We start from the raw sequence: 23,755 nt of genomic DNA, 5'->3' as shown, positions 1-23,755 counted from the left end.
TCGAATCGTCCTTTGAATTTCGCTCCCGAGCGGCTCAGACCGCGAGAATTTCGCAGAAATCTTTTTCGTGGAAAAAGTTCTACTCCATGCTTCTCCACATGTGTCCTCTCGGCCGGCAAGGACTGCTTTTATCTTATCGGGTGGAGGAGGACGAATGACGTTTGGCCTATCTAATTAGCGAAGCCGTTCAACGCCATGGAAAAGTGACATATAGTGCGGGGATCGACGGCCTCACAATGGCCGTGCCATGAACCACTTCAGAGAGCGCTTCTGATGCTGACAGCTTTTGGGAAATCTCGGTCGGTCGTTCCGTGGGTCGTCCGCTCGCCCGCCTGGTTCAAGGAACTCTCTTTCGCGGTGACGGCGGCGCGGCGGCGGCGGCGGCTTGCGTCAGAGGAACAGACTGTTTCCTTCGAAGTTTGCCGCAGTCTAGGTGGTTTTGGATCGGCACCGGACACGATCATTTAAGTGCGCGCAATCGCGTCGTGAATCAGAAAAGTTCAGAGTTCGCATCTCGGGAGTTCTGTCTGTTTATGGACCGCATCTGGGGCCACTGTCCTGGACCGGAGACACCTTTGAACTCAGATCCTCGCGCATAACATGTAAACAAAATGAACCTCTACTCTCTGTATCGATGGGGCGGGTCTTCTTTCGTTGCGATGGTTGGTCTAGTCTTATCGTTATCTGAAGTCCGGCCTCCAACAGCTTCATCGACGCAATCTGGCCTACGAACGTCAAAGCCCGTTCTGTGAGATCACCCGAAAAGTCACACAAAGCTCTATCTGTCGGGAAGAGTTCGCACACCTGTTCCGAGAACAGTCTTGCGAAGAACTATTGCTGAAAGGGATTCGACAAGAGCGACGTTGCCTGTGCGTTGCCCAAGAGAGCATTGAAGTAGACCGCTTGGCCCCTCTCGCAGTCACGCCACACCGCAGGTCGTGACAGAGGTATCGACTCGAGGTTAAGGACTAGCTTGAGGATGAGGATCCTCCCGGACTACAAGAAAGCTTCGGCAAGGCTCAATGCTTCATTTCCGCTTTTGCGCTGACCCCATCTCTGCGTAACGGCTCCCCGAATCCGGCTGGGAAAGGTCGGCCCCGATTCGCGACGTGACGATCGGCGCCTCGATTCCCGAAGGATACCTTTGAACGATTTAGATTCCGTTGTCCAGCCGAGCTACTCGTCTGGGGTGCTCGGGACCGTGACTTCAAATTCTGACTGAGTCGGGCAGATGCCGACACGGCCTGCTCAGCTGGGGCTGAGAAGTGCCCGGTGTAGTCAGAGAGGCTCCTCTAATATATGCCTGGCATGAATTGCCCCGCGGAGGGAGAAGTTTTGTCTTCGGGTTGCGACGTGCTGTGACGTTGTTGTCTCAGTGGACCTCTGTACCCCCGTCAGATTCTCACCCTCTCCGACGATAGCGGTGCGAAGATTTCGGCTCGACGTCTGAGCGTAGGCCCGAGTCCCGCATGTTTTTCGGGATTCATTCGACTGGGCACGATACTTCACGCCGCGGGACTAGCGCCAAGGGATTTCCCATTGGAAAAGCGCTGGGAACACTGCTTTTCCCAGTGCGTGGGTGATATCCGAACGCTCATCTGATGCTGCATATGTACCTATAGCTCGGCCGCGTCGCTGAGAGAAGGCTCAAATGGCGATCTTTTCCAGATTGTAATAATTAATGGTGAATTTTCTTCCAGTGTAAATGAAAAGGAATCGTCTTCCTTCGCATCCCGCCATAGCCCTTTTGGCTTGCGCGGTGCTTTGCGGCACCCTCGCTCATGCCACCAAGGCTCAAGATATGATGCCGGAGCTCAAAGGTGAGTTCTCATATCTGCGGTATTCTCCTCATATCGTCCACTTCGTTTCGTACGCCCGTATCAGATCAAGAAAAACGTCCCGTGTCCCGCGCCATGAAGCGGGAATCGATATTTTTACGAATGGAGCACAATGAATTCGTGATCACGACATACACATACTTTGCATAACACTTGCGAACTCGATTTTCCCCCATGCCTTCCATGAGAGTCATGCTGGAGTCGCGCGCTGACACTCAAACTCTCAGATGTCTCATTTAATCAGAACAGACGCAATCAGCGAGACCGTATCGGAACCAACCCCCCCCCCTCCCCTCAGAGCAGCGAGATGCGATACGTTCCAAGAATTGCGGCTTCATCAACTCCACATTTCGACCGTATCCCATAGGTTCCCTCATATCCAGGTGGACGGACCGGTCACGATGAAGTCTCTCTATACATTTTATGGTTTAGACTCACGTTCGGTATCCGCATTGACCCGAGTGTCGGAAGAGCAAATATTGGCCATGATCGAGGAATGCCTATAACGTCCAAACACAATGAGAGAAAATCTATGGAAGTTTTTCACGAAGCGTGCGACGAAATTTTTCGTCAAGTCCCCGTACTGAAGAATCTCTTCATTTTTCCAGCCGGATCCGCTGTCGACGGGCCTGAGAACCCTCTATCAGAGCTCGAAACACTCCAGAATTGTTTGAGTCTACTCGATTTCCTATCGCAAGACCCAGCCAGCTTGAGCAGCATCGAATCGCCTGTAGTCACGTGAGTTTCTTGTTGGGTTTAGGATAATGGCGCTCTGAAATGGAATGCTCACCACGAAAATCCGAGAGGAGTTTCCTTATCCTCGGTGCAGCCGACAGGACTGCTGTCGAGGGTAATCGGTTCACGCATCGCGTACGTCGGAAAAATTTCCGAATTCTGAGTTTTCTGCCAAACTCAATATGGCGAACGGCTTGCAGCCAGGCTTGGTCAATCATTCGAAAAATCGCAGGGGTCGACGCAACGCGTCTTATTTCACTGCGCTGCTCAGAGTGAAATTTAATCGTCGTGCGAACGCATCTGAAGCACGCACCTGTGAAATCAAGCGTACTAGCACTTCACATAAATCGGCGCAAAGAGTGGATTAAGATTGAGGAAGAATGCATGAGACTCAGTCAAACTCGAAGTTATGAGAGTCCGAGAAAACAGACCTTTCGTGGATGCTATTCATGGGCGGCGTCGCTCGCCTCGCGTTCGAAAGGATTTTATTCAGGACAAAATCTATAGCTGGTTCCCTTTCGTAATTTTCTCGCCCCTCATATGACGGAGAAACCTCTATGCATGACGAGACCGAGGGCGGCGGAGAAACTCTTGACGACCCTCAACATTCTATAATTGGCTTCCGTGAGGTCAACTACATAGTAGACGAAGGCAGTTTCCAGCTCCCACCTTGATAATCGAGTGAAGCTTATTATGTTGCAGGCTCTGTGCTTCCATTGTCTTCGGGGATTCTGAAGCGAACGACGAGCTGGACTCTAATGTTATCTTCGGAACCGCGAAGCGGGACATGCAGAAGCAGAAATTCTTGCACTTCGGACGGAAAAGACGCGAAGTCAAGGTGAGGATCATAATTCTTTGCGATTTCTTGAATCGAGCCTTGCGGGGACGGGATCGGCATCGGATGCATTCCGGGGAGAAACCACTTCTCCATCCGGAGCAGATTCGGGGCTATCTCGGAATGATCATGGCCCGCGGAAACATCGACCAGACGCCGCATCGCAAAGAATTCGGAACAGGCTTGAGGAAGAAGTGTGGGGAAATGAGTCTGGCGCGGCGTTCCGATCGGTAATGTTGAAAAGTGCGATCTTCCAGGGTATCAACGACGTCAAGCGCCAGAGCGGGCAGAGCCGTGTTTTACACTTTGGGAAACGAACCATTCCACTTAATGCTGAAGAGCAGACCACGCTACGCCAATTGAACGACCTGTTCAAGCGATCTGGACAGAATCGTATACTGCACTTCGGTAAATAAAGTTCCAGTCTTCGTATGTAGAATGAGAGAGACTAGATCATCGGAATCAGACTACAGTCACCGACTCGTTATATTCATTCAAGTCCTCCCCTCGGGACATAGCTAATCCTCATAGGGTGGACAGGTATCAGAGACAGTGTCTCACAATCAGAGAAAATCAGGATTCAAAACAGATTGTATGTGTAGGCAAGAGAACTCCGAACCGCTTCATACACTTCGGCAAAAGAGCGACGAACCGCTTCCTCCACTTTGGGAAACGAGACTTCGAATCATCAGAACCGGAGAAGAGATCCAGCAAGTACGTACTCATTATTTTCATTACCACCGAATGGCCCGTGTATTTGTTGAGAATTCAACGCGTTCGTCGATCGAATCTGTGGACTCGTTGGGAATATTCCTCTGTCCCGGTTGGACAGAAATATCCAAGTTGAGAACTTGCCTCCGTTCCGGCGTAACTCACTCATGCAGAGTGCATCTCTCGAAGTAAAGGGCACTTAGGCAGGAAAGCAGACGGTCTGACTTGTTGGCGGCGTGACCGGCTGTCAGAGAAATGGATCTCATGAGTCGCTTCGGCGGCCGGCCTGGGGTCAAGCCCTTCAACGCTCGCTTCTCCCCGATTCCCCGATTAATACGTTTTCTGTGGGAATTCCGCGAATTCGCGATTTCCCCTCCTCGAGTTTCGTCGGAGTATCAGTCGCCCCGGACCCAGTGGATCCGAATTTCTCGCGATTGCTGGAGGGAACCGCGACGTTTGAGGGAGATTTCTTAGTCTGTTATCGAACTTGGAGCTGCCGAATTTATTTCGAAAAATTATAAAATTATCATTGGGTCTTTCGGACGCGAAGATAACCTCTGAGGGCTCTCACAGATTCATGCATTTCGGCAAACGAGACGACGAAGAAACGGACGCCATAGTCAACTACGACATGAATATCGAAGACGAGCTCATCAAGAGAGCTCCACCGAATAGCCGTTTCATTCATTTCGGCAAAAGATCTGGACCAGAAAGGTGAGGGGAGATTGCATTCCGTTGCGTCGTTCGGAAAGACTGCCGAGTACTTGCCCACAAAGGGCTTCGTGAGTGTTTGTTTGAACGTCGGAAGCTCCTCACTTTCTCCCCGTACGACTTGGAACAAGGCCAAACGCGCTATTTTGCATAGATTTGACGCGTTCACCAGGCTCCCGCGTAGATTCTTTTGTATCTGCGTTCTTAGCTCGCCTCTTCGAGCCCGCGCTGTCTTTGCCCTCTAAGTCGACAGAAGAGTCGCATTTTTAAACCTTGATACCTGGCAGCAGAACTCGCTCGTCTTAGAGTGCCGGGCTTAGTAGCCGAATAAGTTGGGTGGCAGCTAAGTAATCGCCAAGTTTGATGGAGTGAATTTTTGACGGCTTTTGATCCCCTGCGCCGATGTTTGATCCTTCGCCGAGTGCGAGAGCTTTTACGCAAATCCCAGAACGTTGCTTCATAGTTCATGTGAATCTGAACGTGCACGCTTGAGGTGGAATTTCCGTCAGAAACGTCAACGACCGATCCCAAGATCGAATCCATGCGGAGACCCGCGGCTAGTATATCTGATGTCGTGTTTGACGGACTACGGTGCGCTCTCGGAGCATGAATTTTCGTTAATTCAGGGAAACATCCGTCTTTGCAGCATCGCACGCGTGTGGCACCACGATGACGTCACGGACTCCGATCGATTCGTTGACGAACTTTTCAAGAGAAGTCCCGCCAATCCGAATCGTTACCTGCATTTCGGCAAAAAAGCAACGAGCAAGTTCATGCACTTCGGGAAACGAGCTCTCGCAGCTTCAAGCGGGATGGATTCGTCTAGTTTCGATGAAAACACGAACGAAGAAGCTCTAAATCCGGACCTGAAGGAACGCAAGCGGAGGTTTGTTTTTAGCCGAAATAATTTCTCTAACGCCGGCGCCGCTCAGATTCAGCTGGGCGTTCGAGGACACAGATGGGAATTTTGATATCGGTAGGGAACTAAGCAGCCATCAAGTTCCATGGAAGAGCGATGACCCGGCCGATGGTCCTGCGCCATCGACTTTTGAGCGAGCAAATACTACATACATATGTATGTCCTTAGAGAGAGTGGGCAGATGGGGCGCGGCTTGATCTCTCTAATGCTCCAAGTGCTGCCTTCCCGCTGAATTCCGAAGTCTCTTCCTCGTCGAGAAGGCTGCAGGGAGATTCTGGGACCCAGGGACTGAGCTGCGACGGGAATCGAGTTTTTAATGATGTCCGCTCAATGTCAACCATTCTATTCCACTGATATAATTTAATGAAGCTCCCCGTCCTCTTGCTCGATGTCAAAGACGCAGTTGATAAGGAACAAAAGAATGACGGCGGACCGCGGAAGCTCGAGTCCCCGGAAGGCTCTGCTTCACCCGATGGATGATTCGGAAGAATTCCGCGATCGAGGGGCTATAGCTAATCGTTAGGACGATCTTGAGAACTGATGAGGGGGGGGGGGGGCGGATGAACTCGCTCGTTAGACGGGAGGCATCGTGTAAAAACATCTTGCTACTCGTCCGCTCTCGAAGCATGAGCGGGGCAAACTGCATCGGGAGAACATTCCGATTTGCGGGATCGTGCTGGAACGATTCCTGTGCGACTCCTTTTGAGCGGAACGTCCAGAGAGGAGGACTCAAGATATGGAAGGCGTTGCCACGTACAGATGGACACGTTGGGAGATCGGTTCGGATACCCACCGAGATCACAATTTATATGGAAAATCGCCGTCGAGCTATTTCATCCGGCATAATGTCGTCTCTGAGCAGTTCTCGCAGTTCTCGAGTCCTGTATCAAGAGCATCGATTTTGCGGCCGAAGATTCCTCCGGATGTGATGGATGACATCGTCGTTGACTCGGGCACTAGTCCACTCGGGGGAATGTCGCTGAGTCGAGCCATCGACGAACTCCCTGACGCGGGAGTATTATCGATCTCGACCATGCGTTCTCAGCTGAGGAACGGGGGACGAGGAGCAAAATCATGCGGAGCTCGATACCTTCAGGGAGGCAGATTCTCAGAGACACCTAGCTCGGCTTCGTGAGCTTCGTGGCAAAGCTGGGGGCTTGATGGCTGAGTCGATGCAGCCGCGCTCGAGCTTGTACCCGTCGCCGTCGGAAGTCATTGCGAAAAAAGCTCCGATGCCGGATTTCGCAGGACGTTCCTGTATCCGAGACTAATTGTATCCAAAATATACGCGAATGTCGGTTTGTTATGAAAGAGGTGACGGTTTGCGCTCCGCATTCTCTTCTTGCTCGAGTATTCAGGCGGATATGCGGACAGATACTGCTCGTGGGTGGTTGGTCCTTTGTGTTTTGTCTGTTTGCTCGTGTGCATTATGAAACATTGACAGGCGGACGATTTGGGGAAACTCTTTTCTAGATGAGGTAGAACGTTATTATTTCAGGTCGTTGTCACAGCCGCTGGAGAGCGAGAGTTCTGGTGAGCTGCGGCCTGCTTCGCAAAAAAGATTCTCGATCGCCTACGCATCTCTCCCGTTCCAACAGGTGAGAATTGTCAAAGATCGGCAAATAGTGAAGCCAACCATGTGTCCGTCACGAGGAAGTCCCAAACTCGCAATATCATTAATTTCATTTTAGCCCCATGGGGCATCAATATATGTATTCTCCGAATCACCCCCCACATTTCTATCGAGCGTGCGTGACGATTTCCAATCAACATCCGTGGGGAGTTTCACTTACGAGGAGGATCGACCTCTCGTGCGGGAACGACTCCTGGGTATCAATTATTGCGGGATTCGCTCTCAAATTAAACCATCGCTTCGGCCTGGAACCTGATTTTGTTCCTAATTCTGATTCACCGGAAGGTTATCGGAGCAACAATCCGCTGCGCAGTAGCTCGTTTCCTTGAGTTTCTACTCCCATCGAGTCGATCTTCCGTAGACTGACCGAAGCATCCAGCGCCGACTAAACAATTATTCGAGCGTAATAAACTAGAAATTCCTATCTATCAATATCTTCAGGCTTTGTTGCGTCATCGGTTGAACATGTTAGATAAGAGCCCTGCAATACGGTCAGCCGACGCCTACTCCGGTGAAGAGCCCAGCCAGTCACCTGCGATCATAGGATCTGACTTTCTGGACCGTTTCAGCCGTTCAGATCCAATCCAGGTTAGTGGAAAGATTTTTTTATGGGCAGTCTCGTCCCCTACTGCCTTAATCAGTCCGGGCAGCCTCGGGGTCTGGAAATCCGATCTTGGGAACGTATTCTCTGATTCGCAGCGCATTAGCGTCTCGTGCCAGAAAGGGTTCCAGAAGGCGACTGATACCTCAATATTGGTCACTCCGTCGATGAAGCGTTTCCGCTTGTCGCCGCTATCATTGTTTTCGATAAGCGATAAATAATTTGAATCACTCCTTGAACAATCGGGTAATCGCTCATTCCAGATGCCGCAGCTCCGAGCTCAGTCCAGATGGACTCGTCCCGATCGCAACGTTTTTCTGCATTTCGGCTAGATACGAGCACCGCCACCAACGCCGCCGCCGCCACCACCAGCACCACCCTCAAGCAGCATCACTACGTAGGTTCCGATGGCATTCTGATTTCCGCGAATATCCTATCAAGCCCACGAGGCTGTTCACTCCTTCGACCCCTTCTCCGTCTCTCTTTCCGAATTCTCAGTTGCGAACGAACAGGTCAGACTCCAAATGAGTCGACTTGGAGGGAGCGAGCTGTCTCCACATAAATTTCGAAGCGTAGTTTCATGGGAGGTGCCAGAGTATTTTTTTGAATCGTTCGAAAAATAAAGGGCTTTCCAAAGCTGTTCATCCATGTCCATTGAACGGAAGATCGAGCGAACGGTTTGATGTCAGCGATCAGCCCAACGCGTTTTCGGAGAGGTGCCGAGAATGTGCCGGGTCAAAGATGGTCAGTCGAACCGTAGTGATCAATCAAGGAGGTTGTACTCATGCGAATAATGATTATAGAAGTCATTTGATGACGATCATCATACAGATAAGCTGTACTGTGACAATGTAAACGACCGAGATGGCGATGATCTCAAAGCACGCGTTCATTGAAAGTTCATGCCTTGTCCAGGTCTGACCCCCCGGAAATCAGGAGCAAGGGAAAAAGCCAGAAAAAAGGGAAAAACAGTCTGACGCCGTCTCAACAATGGTCGGCAAGAGGAGAAATATTTATTAAAGCTAAAAAAACCATGACGAACTATTCGACGCGCTCTGTGTGCTGGCGACCACACGGAACCTCAGTAGTAGGGGTGGCTGTTAGCAGAAATAGAATGCTCGCTTTTGATTCTTGTAGATTTGCAAAAAAACGTGTCCCGTCGGCACCTAGTTCTCCGCTCGAAGCACACACGTTACGATGGTGATGTTCCTTATGACTGACCGCGACGAAAGTCGATAACACTGCGCGAGTCATTGACTTGATACCGCGTCCCCTTGGTTCCTTGCTTCTCGCCTGCTGTCGAATCCCTTGCGCGCTCATCTGACACGATATCGAGCCCGATATGAGCTCACGGAACACAACGAGTTCGACGGGAGTGGTCGACACTCGTCTGTTCCGTGAGTACCGGGGCTTAATTAAGCGATTTTGGTTGCATTCTCAGTCGACTCGGTGAATACGTCGATTCCGAAAATTTTCGCCTCGCGACTCTTCCCTCTAGTTCCTCGTCGAAATGCAAGCACTCGCTGCATCGAATATGCACTCTCTACGCCTGACTTCAATGATCAGCTTCCTCGCTGAAACCGAGTTGAAACCATGATGACAACAATTTTCCGAACCGATAATAAAGGAGACATATCTGTATCAGAGAGCAAGAAATCACTACGCTACTTGAGTGAGAACAATAAACTCCCTTTGAAGCATGATAAAGTCTTTAGCTCTGAAAAGCCTCGCGAGACTGTTATCGTCACCAACTGCTGCTCGAGATCTTGTCTTGGAGCCAATATGAAAGCTGATGAAGAGAAACGAGAACTGTTGAGATTTCGAATGATATTCAAATAATAATAATATTATTATTAATGAATACACATCTTATCTCGAGTCCTCTGCTATGAGAATCGAGAGCCTCTGACGACTATATAAGTCCGAGCCTTACTCGGGTTGGTCAGCTTCCGCTCGACGACGAATGACGGAAGGTGGCGAGAACAATGAAAACAGCAGCAGCAGCTACGAGCCAATAATTCAGAACAATCAGACTTACGGGCCACGTAGTTGAGCGGAACAAGACGTTCAGCCTCCGACCCGAGAAGCAAAAGTTTGCGTTACCGCGCAGCGGAACCGTTAAAACTTGTGCTGATACAGGAAAGGAACGCATCCTGTTGGAAAGAATATAGAACGAGGTACATAAGCACATTAAATAAAAGCATTGCTCGATGTTGCGTAGTGATATCTCTGTGTTTTTCGCATGATGAGAGATCCAGAGTTCCGAGGGACTCATAAGCTAGCACATCGGATCGTGGTCAGGTATCCATTAAGGTACACCGAGCCCTTCGCGCGGGAAATCTCTGTTCCGCGGCACAAGGTCCAGCCTCGATCCAAGTCATGGTTTCTCCAGGTCGGACCTTCGATTTTGAGCGGAGGATATTTTCGAGATCGAGCTCCACCGCTAGGAACCGGATTATCAGTGGATTGCGGCGATTTTGCGGAGACATCCCAGATCCACCAATGTCTGCTCTCATCAACCCGCGAAGGCTCCCGTTGACAGTAATCCCTCTGAAGCCGAATCTTTGTTTTTGAATCTGAAATCCGTCGGCGATCCTTCCACAATTCCCCATCGATGCGAGTCGGCTCCTCCGGAACAGATGCCTCCGAAGTGCATGCTGGGGATGAGCGAACAAGGATAGGGAAGTTTCCATCCAGGACCCAAGTATCCGTTGCCTTCGTTGAGGAACACGATCGGCTCAGATGTTTTGATTCACTTACATGTGATTAGTGATTACTACTCAGTGAAAGCTCTGATCGTGATGGTGGAATCCGCTTTGAGGTAGGTCGAGATGGGTGGGTTTCCGAGAAGATTTACTCGGCCGGAGGTCTAGGATTCCCCCCTTGAGTATGCTTCCTTGTGGGAACCTCTCAGACTGTGCGGATGCCCCCGGACGCGTGCGGTCGTGGATCCAGCATAGAGAGGAAAAATTATGGGATTCTTTCTGGAGAGCCGATATTTACGGCGTGGAAGCTCATCATCATCACACGAGTAGATCAGTGCTCTTAGGATCGCTCATTTCCGAATCCTTCGCCTCAGTCCCAGCCTGGAGAGGTGGGTCCCATGTCCCATGTATCAAAAGATGCTCTTCGAATGTCTCTGGCGATCTGCCTCTCCAGATCCTTCCAGACTGGGCACTGGACAAGGCACATATTGTGCGATCAACGTTCACAGACACGGTCGCTGTCGATAAGCCGCAGGATACCTCACACATTATTCGCTCACCCACTCACGATGTTATTAGAGCGAGAGACGAGCTCTGCACAAGAACTCGGAACAGTAGTTAGAACAGAATGTCTTGTGGATACCCGCACGCAATCCGTACTGTTTCGTCAGAGGCCTAGAAGCACGACTGTTGTCCAGGAATCTATCCACTATGGGCCTACCGCTCCGATCGACGTCACGCTGAGTCTTACTCTCCTTGCAACAGGTACAAGAGACTATGTTCCTGAGGCTTCGAGACCTCGGAGGAGAGGGCGGAGAGGTGATAATTCGTTTCCGTGACTCAGGACGGGGAGGAGAGACGGATCCATCGTTTCAGACCAGAGCCCACGCTGCAAACTGCTGAAACTCGGAGGGGACGCATCCGAGCTGAGAAAACTCAAATTGATCGGAATTTCTAGCTTCCACGGAGAAGCCGGGGAGATTCGCAGGGCTTAGCTGCCGGACTACAGTCTTAGCATAGACCTAGCGGTGAGATCAGTGGATGAGTGAGGATGATTGAACTCGGCAAAGGGAATCCCAGGAGCGATCACACCGATATCCAAGACTGACCACGCATTGGAGACAGGACCGAAACACCAAGGAACAAATCACCTCAACAACATGGTTACCACATGGGGGCTAGGGCATTACGAGAGAATCGAACTCACCGAGGAGCAAGAGCCTTACGAACCTGCGACTTACGAGACCCTAACGGACTCCAGCTCGAGAATCTGCATTGTCGCACTCCGTAAGCGGGAGCAGCAAGAGCTCCGCCCCTATGCACTCGGAGCAAGTTTTCCACCCAAACGGAAAATCCCATGAAAATTCCACATGTTGAATGGGATTCAATATGAAACTCTCAGAAGGGGGCGCCGTTCTCGGCAGTTGCGAGCGAAATGAAATTCTTGAGAATAGGCGTCATTCTCGAAATCCGCCACGGACGCCATTCTCGAGGTCCGCCTGGGGCGCCAATTCGCCACGTTACGCCACGGGGTTCTTGGTGGCATATGGAAGCATCGGAGAGCAAGAAACGCCGGATTTCAAAATGCCGCGCATCTGAATCGGTGGTAAGGGACCTTCTAACGCGTTTCGTCTTTCTCCCATCATGTCACGGAGATTGCCCGTTCGAGAGCAAATTGGACCACAAATTGAATTGTCCCTGTCTGGAGCCGTTTCATTTCAAGGAAAATCAATCAGACATTCGACTGTCGATGGGCGAAAAATATCACAGATGGAGTTGTCCGAGCGGGACACCGTCCCCACTGAGAGCTCACCCTCCTCCATCATGAGTCGAACGTGGAGAGACCGTACAAGATGGAGAAGATCCACTCGAACCTCGACCTCTCGAGGAATGTCATTGACACTACCTATTCTGTGCCGCACGATCCATCTCGATATAGACACCAATTATTATCGATGGTGAGCGACGTGAATCGTTTGGTGTTTTCATTGAGTCTCATCTTGTCCCATTCCGTGGGAGAAGCGACTTGTGATACCCACCGCAGGCGGTGGCATTTGGGTTCGGAAAAAAGATCGAAAACTTCGATCCTGACCATCCTCATGCTGGGGCCATCGCAATCGCATCGGATTCTTCTCCTGTCACACACAGCATCCGCGTTCTGATCTTTTTTTTTCTGTGACCCGTCTTCCATTGAGAGAAGTTGCGTGTCGAAGAAATTCATCTGTATCGATAAGGATGCGGTCGAGTGCTTGACATCATCCTGCACGTTGTTTTCTCTCCAAATCAGACGACAGAATCCTTTTATTCTGTACATTTATTTCGGTACCGGTCTCGAGATCATTAATTATTTATCATTGATTATTTACTGAACATTAAGTCATTGGGGATCATTTAAATACACGCAGATTGTTCATGCACTATCGCGTCGAAAGCTTCAGTAGACGATACCTGGAGAGGAGTTCGGTGAGGCCGTCCATGGGACTGGAAACACAGGGTGCCTCTCTCAGAGGATTCGGTGACGAGTCCTATATCTTGGGCGGTCGGCAGCATGCCTCGACCGTGACCGAACGAGTCAAGTGGCTGACTTGAGATCGCTCTGATAGCGAAGGCGTAATTGGAAGTACCTGCGCGCTGCGAAGAACCTCACCCTTGGAGCTCTCCCGAAGTGTCAATCCAAAATTGAGCATCGGTTTGAATAGCGCGCTATACACTTGAATCAGAGGAATACATTGTGTTGACGCAAGTCTTCCGGAGACGCGCCGGGTAGGCTGTGACAGCCTGATACCTCCCAGCGATGGGACCGAGGTGTAAGTGCCATCGCATGCCCCCATCGAGGATGACACCGAGACGGCGCACCGGGGAATGAGCGACAAGCTCACACCTAGTACATCAACCCGAACCGAATCCGTTATCGATTTTTCCAGCGTGTTGCGAAAGTTGTGTAATCGAATGTGCGAGGTGTAGTCAAGCGACGCATTCGTTCGAGAGTTGCAGCGGAGAGTCGCGGGGAAATAAGGCCGATCTGATTCCGGCTCGTGAGCCCATGAAGTATGCCGGAACGACCTCTCCGACGAGACGGACCGATCTGTTCAGCCGCATTTCCGCCTTGAGCTACACCTAAAAGCAATTACCGAACGAGCTGATATGACGGAGGTCTTGGTAGACAGATCGGTCCTCGGTCGCGGCAGAGTTCCCTTTAGTTTCCAGTCGTCGACGCTGCAACCGAAGGGCGTCCCGCTTGCAGCTATATGTATCGAGGTACAATCGCTAGAGTTTCAATGCCTAATCCTTCTCTCGTCGATAGATGATTTTTTGGACATAATTTCCCCCAATACCCTCGCTAAACTCAATTCTCAATGCAGGCCGCTCAAGGGGACGCGCCGCGATTTCCAGTATGCTCTCCGAGAAGGAGCGTCCTTGAACACCTCGTTCGCAGAAACATAGTCGCACCCGGCGAGTATCCGTCTACGAGCGACGGACGCAGAATGCATATCACCGTGCGTATCCATTAGTAGAGCAGCCGGCAGATCTATGATTCCTTTCTGCGATTAATGGCCCGGTCTCCGGGAGGCATCGTGGTTATCGCGCGAAGCGGCGTAAACATTGGATTGACAGCTAGGCTGGAATACTTCAAGCAAGCCGCGGAGTTATTGTTACGAGGAGAAATCTGCGGTGCTGCCCCACTGCCCTGACTCCGAACGAAACTCATCAAGTTACGAGAGCATCCGAGCAACATCTTTATGGCCGGGACAGGGTCGAATCTCCTGTCCCAGAGAGGCGGCGTCCGGTCTGACAAGTTGGGAGTGACGGATACTGGGATTCAGGAGCACATTCTCCGGTGGGGGGATGCTCCTTTTCGGGTGCTCGATCGCTTCCGAGGGTCCACGATTCTGGGAAGAACCCGATGCAAAAGATCATTGCTCTCAATCAGCGGCTCCGGTATGTTGAGAGCTCAGAGTCTTTTTCTCTAATTGTTTCCAGACTGCTAAGTCCCGCCCGCCGGAGCCGCGAGAGGGAATACGAAAACTCGCTGTATCCGTAACGCATTGGTGGGCACCGCGAGCCGTTGGAGCTTCTACAATGGAAGCCCTTCGAGAGACTTCATCGCGATGCCGTCGGCTCATGCTGAAGCACCCAATTGAGGAGCGGTCGCCATCTTCCACAGGACTGATATTGGATGCCGGCTCTACGAGTCACGGCACGGCTCCGAAAACCTGGGGACCTCCGGGATCATCAAGCTCGAATACAGCGGTAGCGACGGTCTTCCCATCGCTGTAGACGCCAAGTAGATATATTTAGGTAGATGGCTACAGTCTTTGCTGGATTCGGTGAAACGCGATTCAGGTAACTTTCTTCCGGGCCACGACCAGCCTCTGTGGGAGAACAATGTCGGAGGCTCTCGATTTGGTAAAACTCGATTTAGTAAACACGTTTATTATGTCCCGGTCTATAGTCGTATTGCTTTCGCAAGAGTGAACATAGAGTACGGTTTCAGAACCCTCGTAGCAACATGTCGGATGACGAAGGAGCGCATCCGAGCCCCCAATACGTCCCGGCGGGGGATATCACGATCGTATTTACATCAGTTCCGAACGCGGTGTCTCAAGTGGCCCCGACTGGTCAAAGTATTTTTCTCAATGATGAAGGCAAGATCATACGAGTGATCGAAGGGAAAATCACCCCCGAGGGACTCATGAAGGAATTAGTCCTGAAGAACAGATGCAACACGTTCGGCATCCTGGAGACTGGAGAGCAATGAGGATGCTTGAGGCGTTTGCTCATAGCAGGCCAAGCAGTAAGAAAGCAATCAAAGTTGACTTCCATAATGATCTGGAGGAGCGTCTCGTGAAGTGTTGGCTAGGCTTCAGTGCTAGAGGAGACCGTATTTCTCGAATGTTATTGAGGGGTAGAGTCAAGGATTTCGCCGCTGAGATGGTACAAGGGACTTCCTATACGCGAAGGGAAACCTTCTGTGCGAGCGACAGATGAAGAGCGGAGATGAAGTTCCATAGTAATGCTCCGAACGTATGCTCCGAACCCGTGACGACCGATTGGGGAGAGAGGCCCTTTATTTTCTTGGAGCGTCTTTAGCCTGAGAACGTGCTCATCGCAGATGAGCTAAGACTGATGCACCGCTTGCTCCCATCGGCAACTCACGCGGTCAGGGGCGGGGACAATAATGCCGTGTCGATGTCGTGAGGCGCTACTCCCTGTTCGAGAGCACACACCCGAACGCGGTGAGAGCCGAAGCCGAGACAGGACGGGACTGAAAAGAAACTATTCCGAAGATGGTAGGGTCGAAGAGGTCTTCGCCAAGACTAGAAGCTGTGAGTTGCCGAGGCTTGTGACTCATTCAAAGGAGAACTGTGTCGAGGGTCGAGGGGTATATAAGAAGTTTAATGAAGTACCTACTTCGAGGAGGAAGTCATTTCGTTGTATCTCCCTTATCTTAGACATCATCTGTCGATTTTGGACCGCTCACAATTTTAAAGCGAATTCTCAGGTCCGCAGCGTGGTCAGTGAATTTAGCACTGTCAGTAATTACCTTTCTGGTGAGTTACCCCATGTACCTTTCTACATGAGACCGATGCGAGCTGTCGAGTTTCTAATACATGAACCATACATGTCTCTGGTGCATAAACCATTCAGTCATGATTCTTCAGAATCCGGACTGATTTTCGAACTACTCAACGAGTTTGGGGGACGCTATACTGCAAGAGTTGACAGCACCTGCGAGTTGCGCGAACGTTCGAATGCAGACATGAGGCAGCTGACCACGCTCCCGACAATCTCCCTCTCCTAGACCAGAGATTGTTGATTCGGAGGAACGAATCCACTGACTTTTAGATCCGACGCCCGAGGGGATCGCATGATCCGAACGCGATACACGACACGCACATCTGATTTGCATCGAATTCATCCATGATCCAGGAGCGACACGCTGACTAAATAGAGATCCAAACGTGTCGACCCTCGCAATCGATCACTTAGAGCCTGACTCTAATCGTCGAGGCACTCCACTCTGGAGGATTGACCCGACACTCCGCGACGAGTCGGACCCTCTCGTACTTGGAACGGTGTCAACTCAATCAAACCAGACATGTTCGTCGCAAATGCGCGTGTGTCGCGTTTTTCAGCGACGAATGCGGGCTCGTGAAGATCTCAGGTCGGTCTCGGTCCTGCCGTCGATCGTTTCGGAAATCTATCGACCTCTTGTACGCGTGACTCATATCTCAAGCGTGTCCAGCGCGTCCACGTAGCGTCCCAACCCCTCGCAGCCGCCGACGCACAGAAGCTCCTGGTTGCGGCGATCAAGGAGAATGCGAACTTTATGCTTGACGATCACGGAAATTGTTGATCACCATTTTCATCATCCGAGAACCATATCCGGCAGATTATCGTTATGTTCTTTCCGTTTTCGCGTTCAAATCTGATAGATAAACTCAAGGGAAAGGGATCATAGATCCTCACCCAGGTGAGCTCTCGGAGAAGCGGAGAATATGCGGCAGAATTTCAGTCTTCACTCCAAGTCTTCGCGTTTAAATCTAATAGATAATCTCAAGGGAAAGAGATCGTAGATCCCGACCCAGGTGAGCTCTCGGAGAAGCAGAAAATCCTTCCCGGAAGTGGAAGCCGTCTAATCGAGGAGCAGGGACGTGTTTTGCCGAGGATACGGAACCTTGATGAAACGTGCTGTGAGAAACAAGTCGTCACCGATGGCAGACTATCCTGGACTCGACTAGAGGATCACGCATCATCCGGCTCCGAAACGACTCGTCGATCGAGGGAAGGACGATTTCCAGACGGAGCTCCAAGAGAACTGAGACCGATATCTCGTAGGTGCGCGGCTTTGATGATTCCAGGAGGCCTCCGAAATGAAATCAGTTCAGTATTTCGAACGATCGAAGGGGTGGGGATGCAGTCTTACTGCCGGAATTTACGCCGACAGCCGAATGAGGACAATGACATGTAGTTCTTTCTACCTTTATTGCCGCTAATCAACGACTAAACATCAACTGTTGGCTATTCACTTCTCTACTAATCCTCCTGATCTCATGTTGTCGTCCGACCGAGTACGTGAGGAAATATCGCCTCACGTCAAGTATATCTGGGACTAATCATGTATGTAGACGTATCTCCTTTGTCACCGACACCTATTCTCTGAACAAAAATATTGAGGCGCGAGCAATCATCATCCTGATGACAATCATAATAAATTGTGGTGATTTGTTGCTGTGATCTTTTGTTATGTTTGCCTTCTCCAGAACCATCCTTGTAACAGAGAAACCTTAAGCATGGGAATGTGGAAGCGCTCTGAAAGTGAGTTTCGAAATGCTCCTGATCAACATTTCGAGACTGAATCCTTGCTGAATTTCGTTTTTGGTCGTCTGGTCATAATCAGCCTAACTGCGTTGGCTGTGAAAGACAGACGCATCGTGCACAACTCTTTATAGGTTTCCGAGGCTCACTCAGACAAATATCCGTCTTGCTTATATCTATATATAATAGAATCTCAGATCGCTTAACACACATCCTAAGGCGGAACCCGACACAAACAATCAAGACGAGCCACAAAAACGCAATCTGATTTGCTCGATGAGGACGCAAGTTCCAGGAGTTTTGGGCAACCCTCAACGTTGGGACATCGGGGACAACCGGAGGAAAACTCGGCAGCTTCAACCTGATGTGCATCCGATGCTTGTCAACTCGAGGAAGAGCATGGCACGTAAGATGAACTTGGTCGTGACGCACAGCTCCGTCGCACGAGCTGTCAAAAACAATGCACCCACGATCCAGCGTCTTATTTCAAGAAGCTCGACTACTGTGATAATTCGAGACTCTAATATGCGAATTCCCATTTCTCCACGGAATCCCTGGTAGATCTGAATAAGTTCCTCCGTTCGCAAGTCGACGTTGCAATTTTGATACCGAGATGTGATCCCCCTTTTCCGTGATATACATAATTCATAAGCCAGTTATCTCCCGATGCCGGATTCGGTGTCTGGGCCAGACCCTGTTTCGTTCTCGCTCGATCGCTCTCAACAGAATAGATTCAGCCCTCGGTACTCTCAAAAGGAAACAATCAATCACACTGACACTCAATGTCACAGCAACAACAATAACAACAACAAATCGCTCTCCAGCTCGAGGTACAAGTGTGAGAACCATGACCTGATTAGAGTAGATCCGCTGAGCCACTGGCGGCTTCACCGAAATGAAAAATTAAAGCGAATCCGGTCCTGTCCTCGGCCATCAATAATTGCCAATATTTCGGCTATCACGCTCTCTCGCTAAAAGTGACCGGAAATATAATCCTCCTCTAAAAATAATAGTTCAGGTATATTATTATGGGCATAATAATCCGTCTGACTGGGTTATCTCTTTTTCTGCGGAACTAGGTTAGGTTTTCGGAGGACTTCCGTAATACGTGAATCATGGTCCCCCGCTTTTCGACCGCCAGAGTGTCGTTTCCCTCAGTCTTTGCTCTTCGGTGGAGGCCACTCCGCCGAGGAGTCGGGCTGCACAGACGTGCCGGGGATCGATGGTGGTCTTCAAGGAACTTCACGAAAGACTGCGTAGTGTGTATATAGTAGATGGGAAGAATCTCCTGGAAGATCTCGTGGAACGATTTGTCGTTTTCGATTGCTTGACAATGCTCCTATACGAGCCGGTCATGGTGGAACTGATTCTCGAATGATAAATGAAAGACAGAAATATTTCGTCCTCTTGGATCGGCGACATTTCGGGATCTGAGCTCGTCGTATGTGTTTCTCCGGAGATTCCGGCTCTCTGCCTGGAGGACTTTCCTTCTCGACCCGGGCCGGCGATACGCCAGAAAAGGGCTACCTTCGCTCTCTGGGTTTCTGATATGCGACTTCGTGTTCCATCCAATCGTACAACACCTAATTCGGAGTCGGAGACTTCCATAATGGTCTCCGACGGCAAGTAGGACTCCAACTGAAGACTGGCGTGGGGTTTTAGAGATTACTCGTCTCGGTGATTAGTTTCTTCTCTTCTTCCGGCGTGCTGGTGGGAACCACGTTGAGTAGAATTTGTCCGAGCTTGGTCAAATGACCTGAAATGGTATGAGAAGATGTCGCTCATTCACTCCGAAATCCGGAGAAGGAAGCATATGCCACGAATGAGAAAATTGTTCCATGATGGCTCGTGAGCCGAACGATATTTTACGGTGGCGCGAACAAACCTGTGCAAGCAGGCCTCCATTTGAAATGCACGAAGGGTAAGTAGAATAGTATTCCGGACAGGATGAAGATAGATGCGTAAACATATTCCAGTTGAGGATTCATCACGATCGGTGAGATGACAAGATAGGCGGCGACAATGCACACGATTATGGGAACTACGATCGGGACCTTGTAGGGTCGAGGATCGTCCGGTCTCGTGTACCGGAACCAGATCACACAGAAGGTCGCGATCCCGTAGAATAACCAGGCGGCGAACCCGAAGAAGTCAATGAGTTGCCCTATGTCAGCTGCTACCACCATGAGTATGCCGAGGAGCGCCTGCAATGGAACATTGTCCTCATGAAGGCGATTCCTCTTCCGGGGGGGCTTACAGTAAATTTTCTCCACCACGACTCACGTTGAGAATCAGCGCTGGCATTGGTGTCAGATGAGTGACATGCGCGTAGCTGAAGAATTCGAGTTGATGGCCTTCTTGAGCCGCCGTGAAACTGATGCGCGCGGCAGCAAACGTCGACCCGTTAGCTGAGCCGAAAGTAGAAGCTGCCACGAAGAGCGATATGACGGAAGCCAAACGACCGAAGACATGATTGCCGAATCGCTGAAAGGAAGTCGGGGTCCGCGTCACGGGATCTCGAACTCTTTCTCACTTTCAGAAAGTTTTCGAACCGGATGAACGGTGAATGCTCGCTCCCGCTTCAAATTCCCTATCCAACATACCACTGCCACCGCTTCGGATGCGAGGAACTCACTCCTCGATAAAACTGTCAAGTATGCCAGGTTGGTGAAGACATAGCACGCGGTCACGAGCGGTATGCCGATCATGATGGCACGGGGGAGGTTCCTGTAAGACCGGAAATAAAAATTCAGACGCTGAATTTTCAGGTCCCGGAGAGGCGGGATGATTATACTGCATGTCGTTGGGAGTTTCTCTCCTGAACTCACACAAAAGGATTGATTAGCTCTTCTGTGATAAGGTTGAGGTTGTTCCAGCCATCGTAGGCCCACATGGCTGAGTAGAAGGCTGACGCGATGTCGCTGAAAGACCACGAGGTCCCATCGAATCCGCTCTCCAAATATTCGGTTTGGCCTTGAGCCAACTCCCACATTCCGCCGAAGATGATGCAGATGAGAGCGAAAATTTTCGCAACCGTGAAGACGTTCTGGATTCGCGCTGCCAGAGTGACGCTCCAACAATTGGCGATAGTGACGAGAACTGGAGGTAAGAAGTTAGTTTCTCGGTCAAGTGATGCTTCTCCCAGGGACGAGATTATGAGAGGACATCGGAATTTCCCTGATTATTTTCTTCGAAATCAGAAACCTCGTAATCGTACGCAGTCGACTCACTTATCGTCCATATTGCAAGCAGTTTAGTGGGTAGAGCCGGGGTATCGTCGCAATACAAGTACAGAGGTGTTAACATGTATTTTGCGAAGGACTGAGTTGTGATTCCGAGAGAGGCGGGTTTCAGCAGTAAGCATGTTGTCCAGGCGTACAAGAACGCGGGAATATCACCCATAGAACCGCAACAACGTCCGCGGAATGCCTGTAAGGAAACCACACACCGTGTCTCACGTGGTAATTATCATGATATAATTCGTATCGACTTCCGATACACTCAAGTCTGTGACTGCGAATGTACCGCAGGTTCACAGATCCCATGAAGCTGAGCGTACCGTGCCTCGAATTGTTGCACGGGTCTAGGGTTTCTTCGCTCACCTCTAGAATGTAGATGTAATCGCCTCCAGATCTCGTGATAAGAGTCCCCAGTTCGGCGAAGCTGAGCGCACCGAGTAGTGATATGAATCCTCCGCCGGCCCAGACTACTAGGGTCATTCCCACCGAGCCCGATCGCAGTAAAACACCTTTGGGGCTCACGAAGATGCCGGAACCTGAGGATCGAATTGGCTGTGAACTCGGTCATCGTTTCGGCGAATATCAAACGGTTGGCTTTGAAATAGAGTAGAGATCTTACCGATCATGGTCCCGACGATCATCGCTACCCCACTCATGAGTCCTAGGTTGCGCTCGAGACGCACGCTTTTGTCTTTCGACGGCGTATCTTTCGAGGGCCCAGCATCGTCTGAGGATCCATGTTGTCTATTAGTCACTTCTGAGGATAAATCCCGCGTGGGCCCCTGTGCGGACCAGTGAACTTTACATAGTGAGATGATTCTGATGGGAGCGCAGCTCGTTCAAGCAAACTGCGAAGCTTGAATCTACTCAGTCGAGGATCGCGGAAAGCCATCGTCATAGCGTGATTAACAGCTTGAACCATCACGCACGTGTCAGTCATCGCGGAATATCTAGGTGGAACGAGCTATGTGAACATGCAATTGGTCATCGATCTTTGACGACGATAATGGGCCTCATTTCCAACAATTACCGCTGATCGTTAAAACCTTGAATGTATTCCAACTGCTATTCACTGTTTCCACAAAGTTTCGGTAATTTGTCAGAATCTCATTCTCCTGGTGGCAGCCTCAATTCGAAGTCATCCTTAAATTCGAACTCGACGGGAAAAATATCACTGGTGATTTTCTCCTCTCGAGCCAAGGCTCTAGTGTCAAACCCGGCCGTATCGTGTGATGCGCGGTCTGCATCAAGCGGACCAGGGTCGCAGACTGTATCGCCTCCTTCGGATCGCTAGCCTCCAAAAGTCTCCTTTCAACCCACCTCCGTCTAAGACACTATTTTCCGGAAGCGCGATAGGGGCCACTGTCATTTCCTCAGTTTCGAAACCGTTCAGAGAAAGGAGAGCCAAGAGAGAATGAAGGAAATCACATGAAAGTAGCACCAAGGCCTGGGCAGGCGGTTCTGATCTGACCGACTCTCAGAGCGACCGACCTCGAACCACCAGCGACGGGAGAAAGGGCGTCGTACGCAATACCACCAAGTCACCGCCAAACATCGATGAAACAAAACCCATGGTTTCTCTGAGGGCAAGTGCAACGGCACGACTGGCTTTGTATTCGACATTTCACTCCAGCTCGAGAGACGCCACCTATGGAATCGTATAATTCTGCCCGAACAAATGCCCGCTTCCAAGAGACTCATTGAGATGAAGGAAGAGGCAAGAGCGAAGGCTGCTCGAGAACACGATGAGACGAGGCGCGCGACCCACGGATCCAACTTCGTACATAACTCGTGCTGATCATGGTAGATGCCGGAATCCTACGCGAGAGAATATCCCGAGCTGGGGAAATATCCAGCTTCGTTGTCGCCCTTTCCGAAAATTCTCTGCATTTCTCGTCAGAATAATCGGTCAAGATCAATGTTATGGATCCACGAGTAACTGACAAGGGAGAGCTCTGGGACTCTGCTGCCGGAGACAGGATAGGCTTTGAATCGAGGTCCGTGGCCGAGGAATTAGAGAGTGGAGCGTCGTCTTTCGGTATTCTAATTCGCGAAATTCAGCCTCCAACGAAGTGGGGATCAGGTCTCGGGTTCCAAATCCGAGAAATATGATGATCCGCGAAACCTGCCCGGCGAAGCACGAGCCTCCGCACGTAGGCAGCACATGACCTATACCACGAGCAGCTAGTTGATCTTGCTCGCAGATTATCGACACCACAAATAAAAACCGAGAGCCAGAGTAATCCAGTGATGAGCACGCGGCGGATCCGTAGGGAAGAGAACACAATTCTCACCTTTAAGTAGTTTGTCCCTTTCAGTAACACTTGGCTCCTCGGTCGGTGCCATTATGTTGTCTGTAAAGGCTCCTACACTCCGAGGGGTTGTCTCTCTCTCACCCCTGAGCTAAAAGCCGTGCTCGAATCAATCCAACGTCCCGATCGGTTTCTCGCCCTTGGCCGTGATTTCCGTTAGGAATCGAGACACGAGAAGGACGGTTCGGAAGCAGGG

The 23,755-nt window shown here is 50.5% G+C and overlaps 2 protein-coding genes across 2 annotated transcripts; one reads left to right on the top strand and one right to left on the bottom strand.

Annotated features, from left to right (window-relative positions):
• Positions 1-915: 915 nt before the first annotated feature.
• On the top strand, positions 916-14,977 carry FMRFa (FMRFamide related propeptide). Its single transcript, XM_003741617.1, has 9 exons — positions 916-947; positions 1,701-1,820; positions 2,447-2,576; positions 3,276-3,411; positions 3,666-3,816; positions 4,011-4,122; positions 4,693-4,833; positions 5,477-5,716; positions 14,854-14,977. The coding sequence occupies exons 2-9, from the start codon at positions 1,706-1,708 to the stop codon at positions 14,975-14,977; spliced, it is 1,149 nt and encodes a 382-aa protein (XP_003741665.1). The 5' UTR covers positions 916-947; positions 1,701-1,705.
• A 4,629-nt stretch (positions 14,978-19,606) lies between these two features.
• On the bottom strand, positions 19,607-22,616 carry LOC100902544 (b(0,+)-type amino acid transporter 1). Its single transcript, XM_029110983.1, has 9 exons — positions 22,568-22,616; positions 21,867-21,974; positions 21,611-21,783; positions 21,239-21,437; positions 20,837-21,107; positions 20,612-20,735; positions 20,292-20,492; positions 19,894-20,212; positions 19,607-19,764 (listed from the first exon to the last, which is right to left on the bottom strand). Exons 1-9 carry the CDS (start codon positions 22,614-22,616, stop codon positions 19,667-19,669), a joined length of 1,542 nt encoding a protein of 513 aa, XP_028966816.1. The 3' UTR covers positions 19,607-19,666.
• Positions 22,617-23,755: the final 1,139 nt, after the last annotated feature.

This window comes from Galendromus occidentalis, unplaced genomic scaffold, assembly GCF_000255335.2.
Source record: "Galendromus occidentalis unplaced genomic scaffold, Mocc_1.1 scf7180000077189, whole genome shotgun sequence".
Taxonomy (NCBI): Eukaryota; Metazoa; Arthropoda; class Arachnida; order Mesostigmata; family Phytoseiidae; genus Galendromus; species Galendromus occidentalis.
The sequence above is the reverse complement of the archived record's forward strand: the minus strand, read 5'-3'. Positions and strand labels throughout refer to the sequence as shown.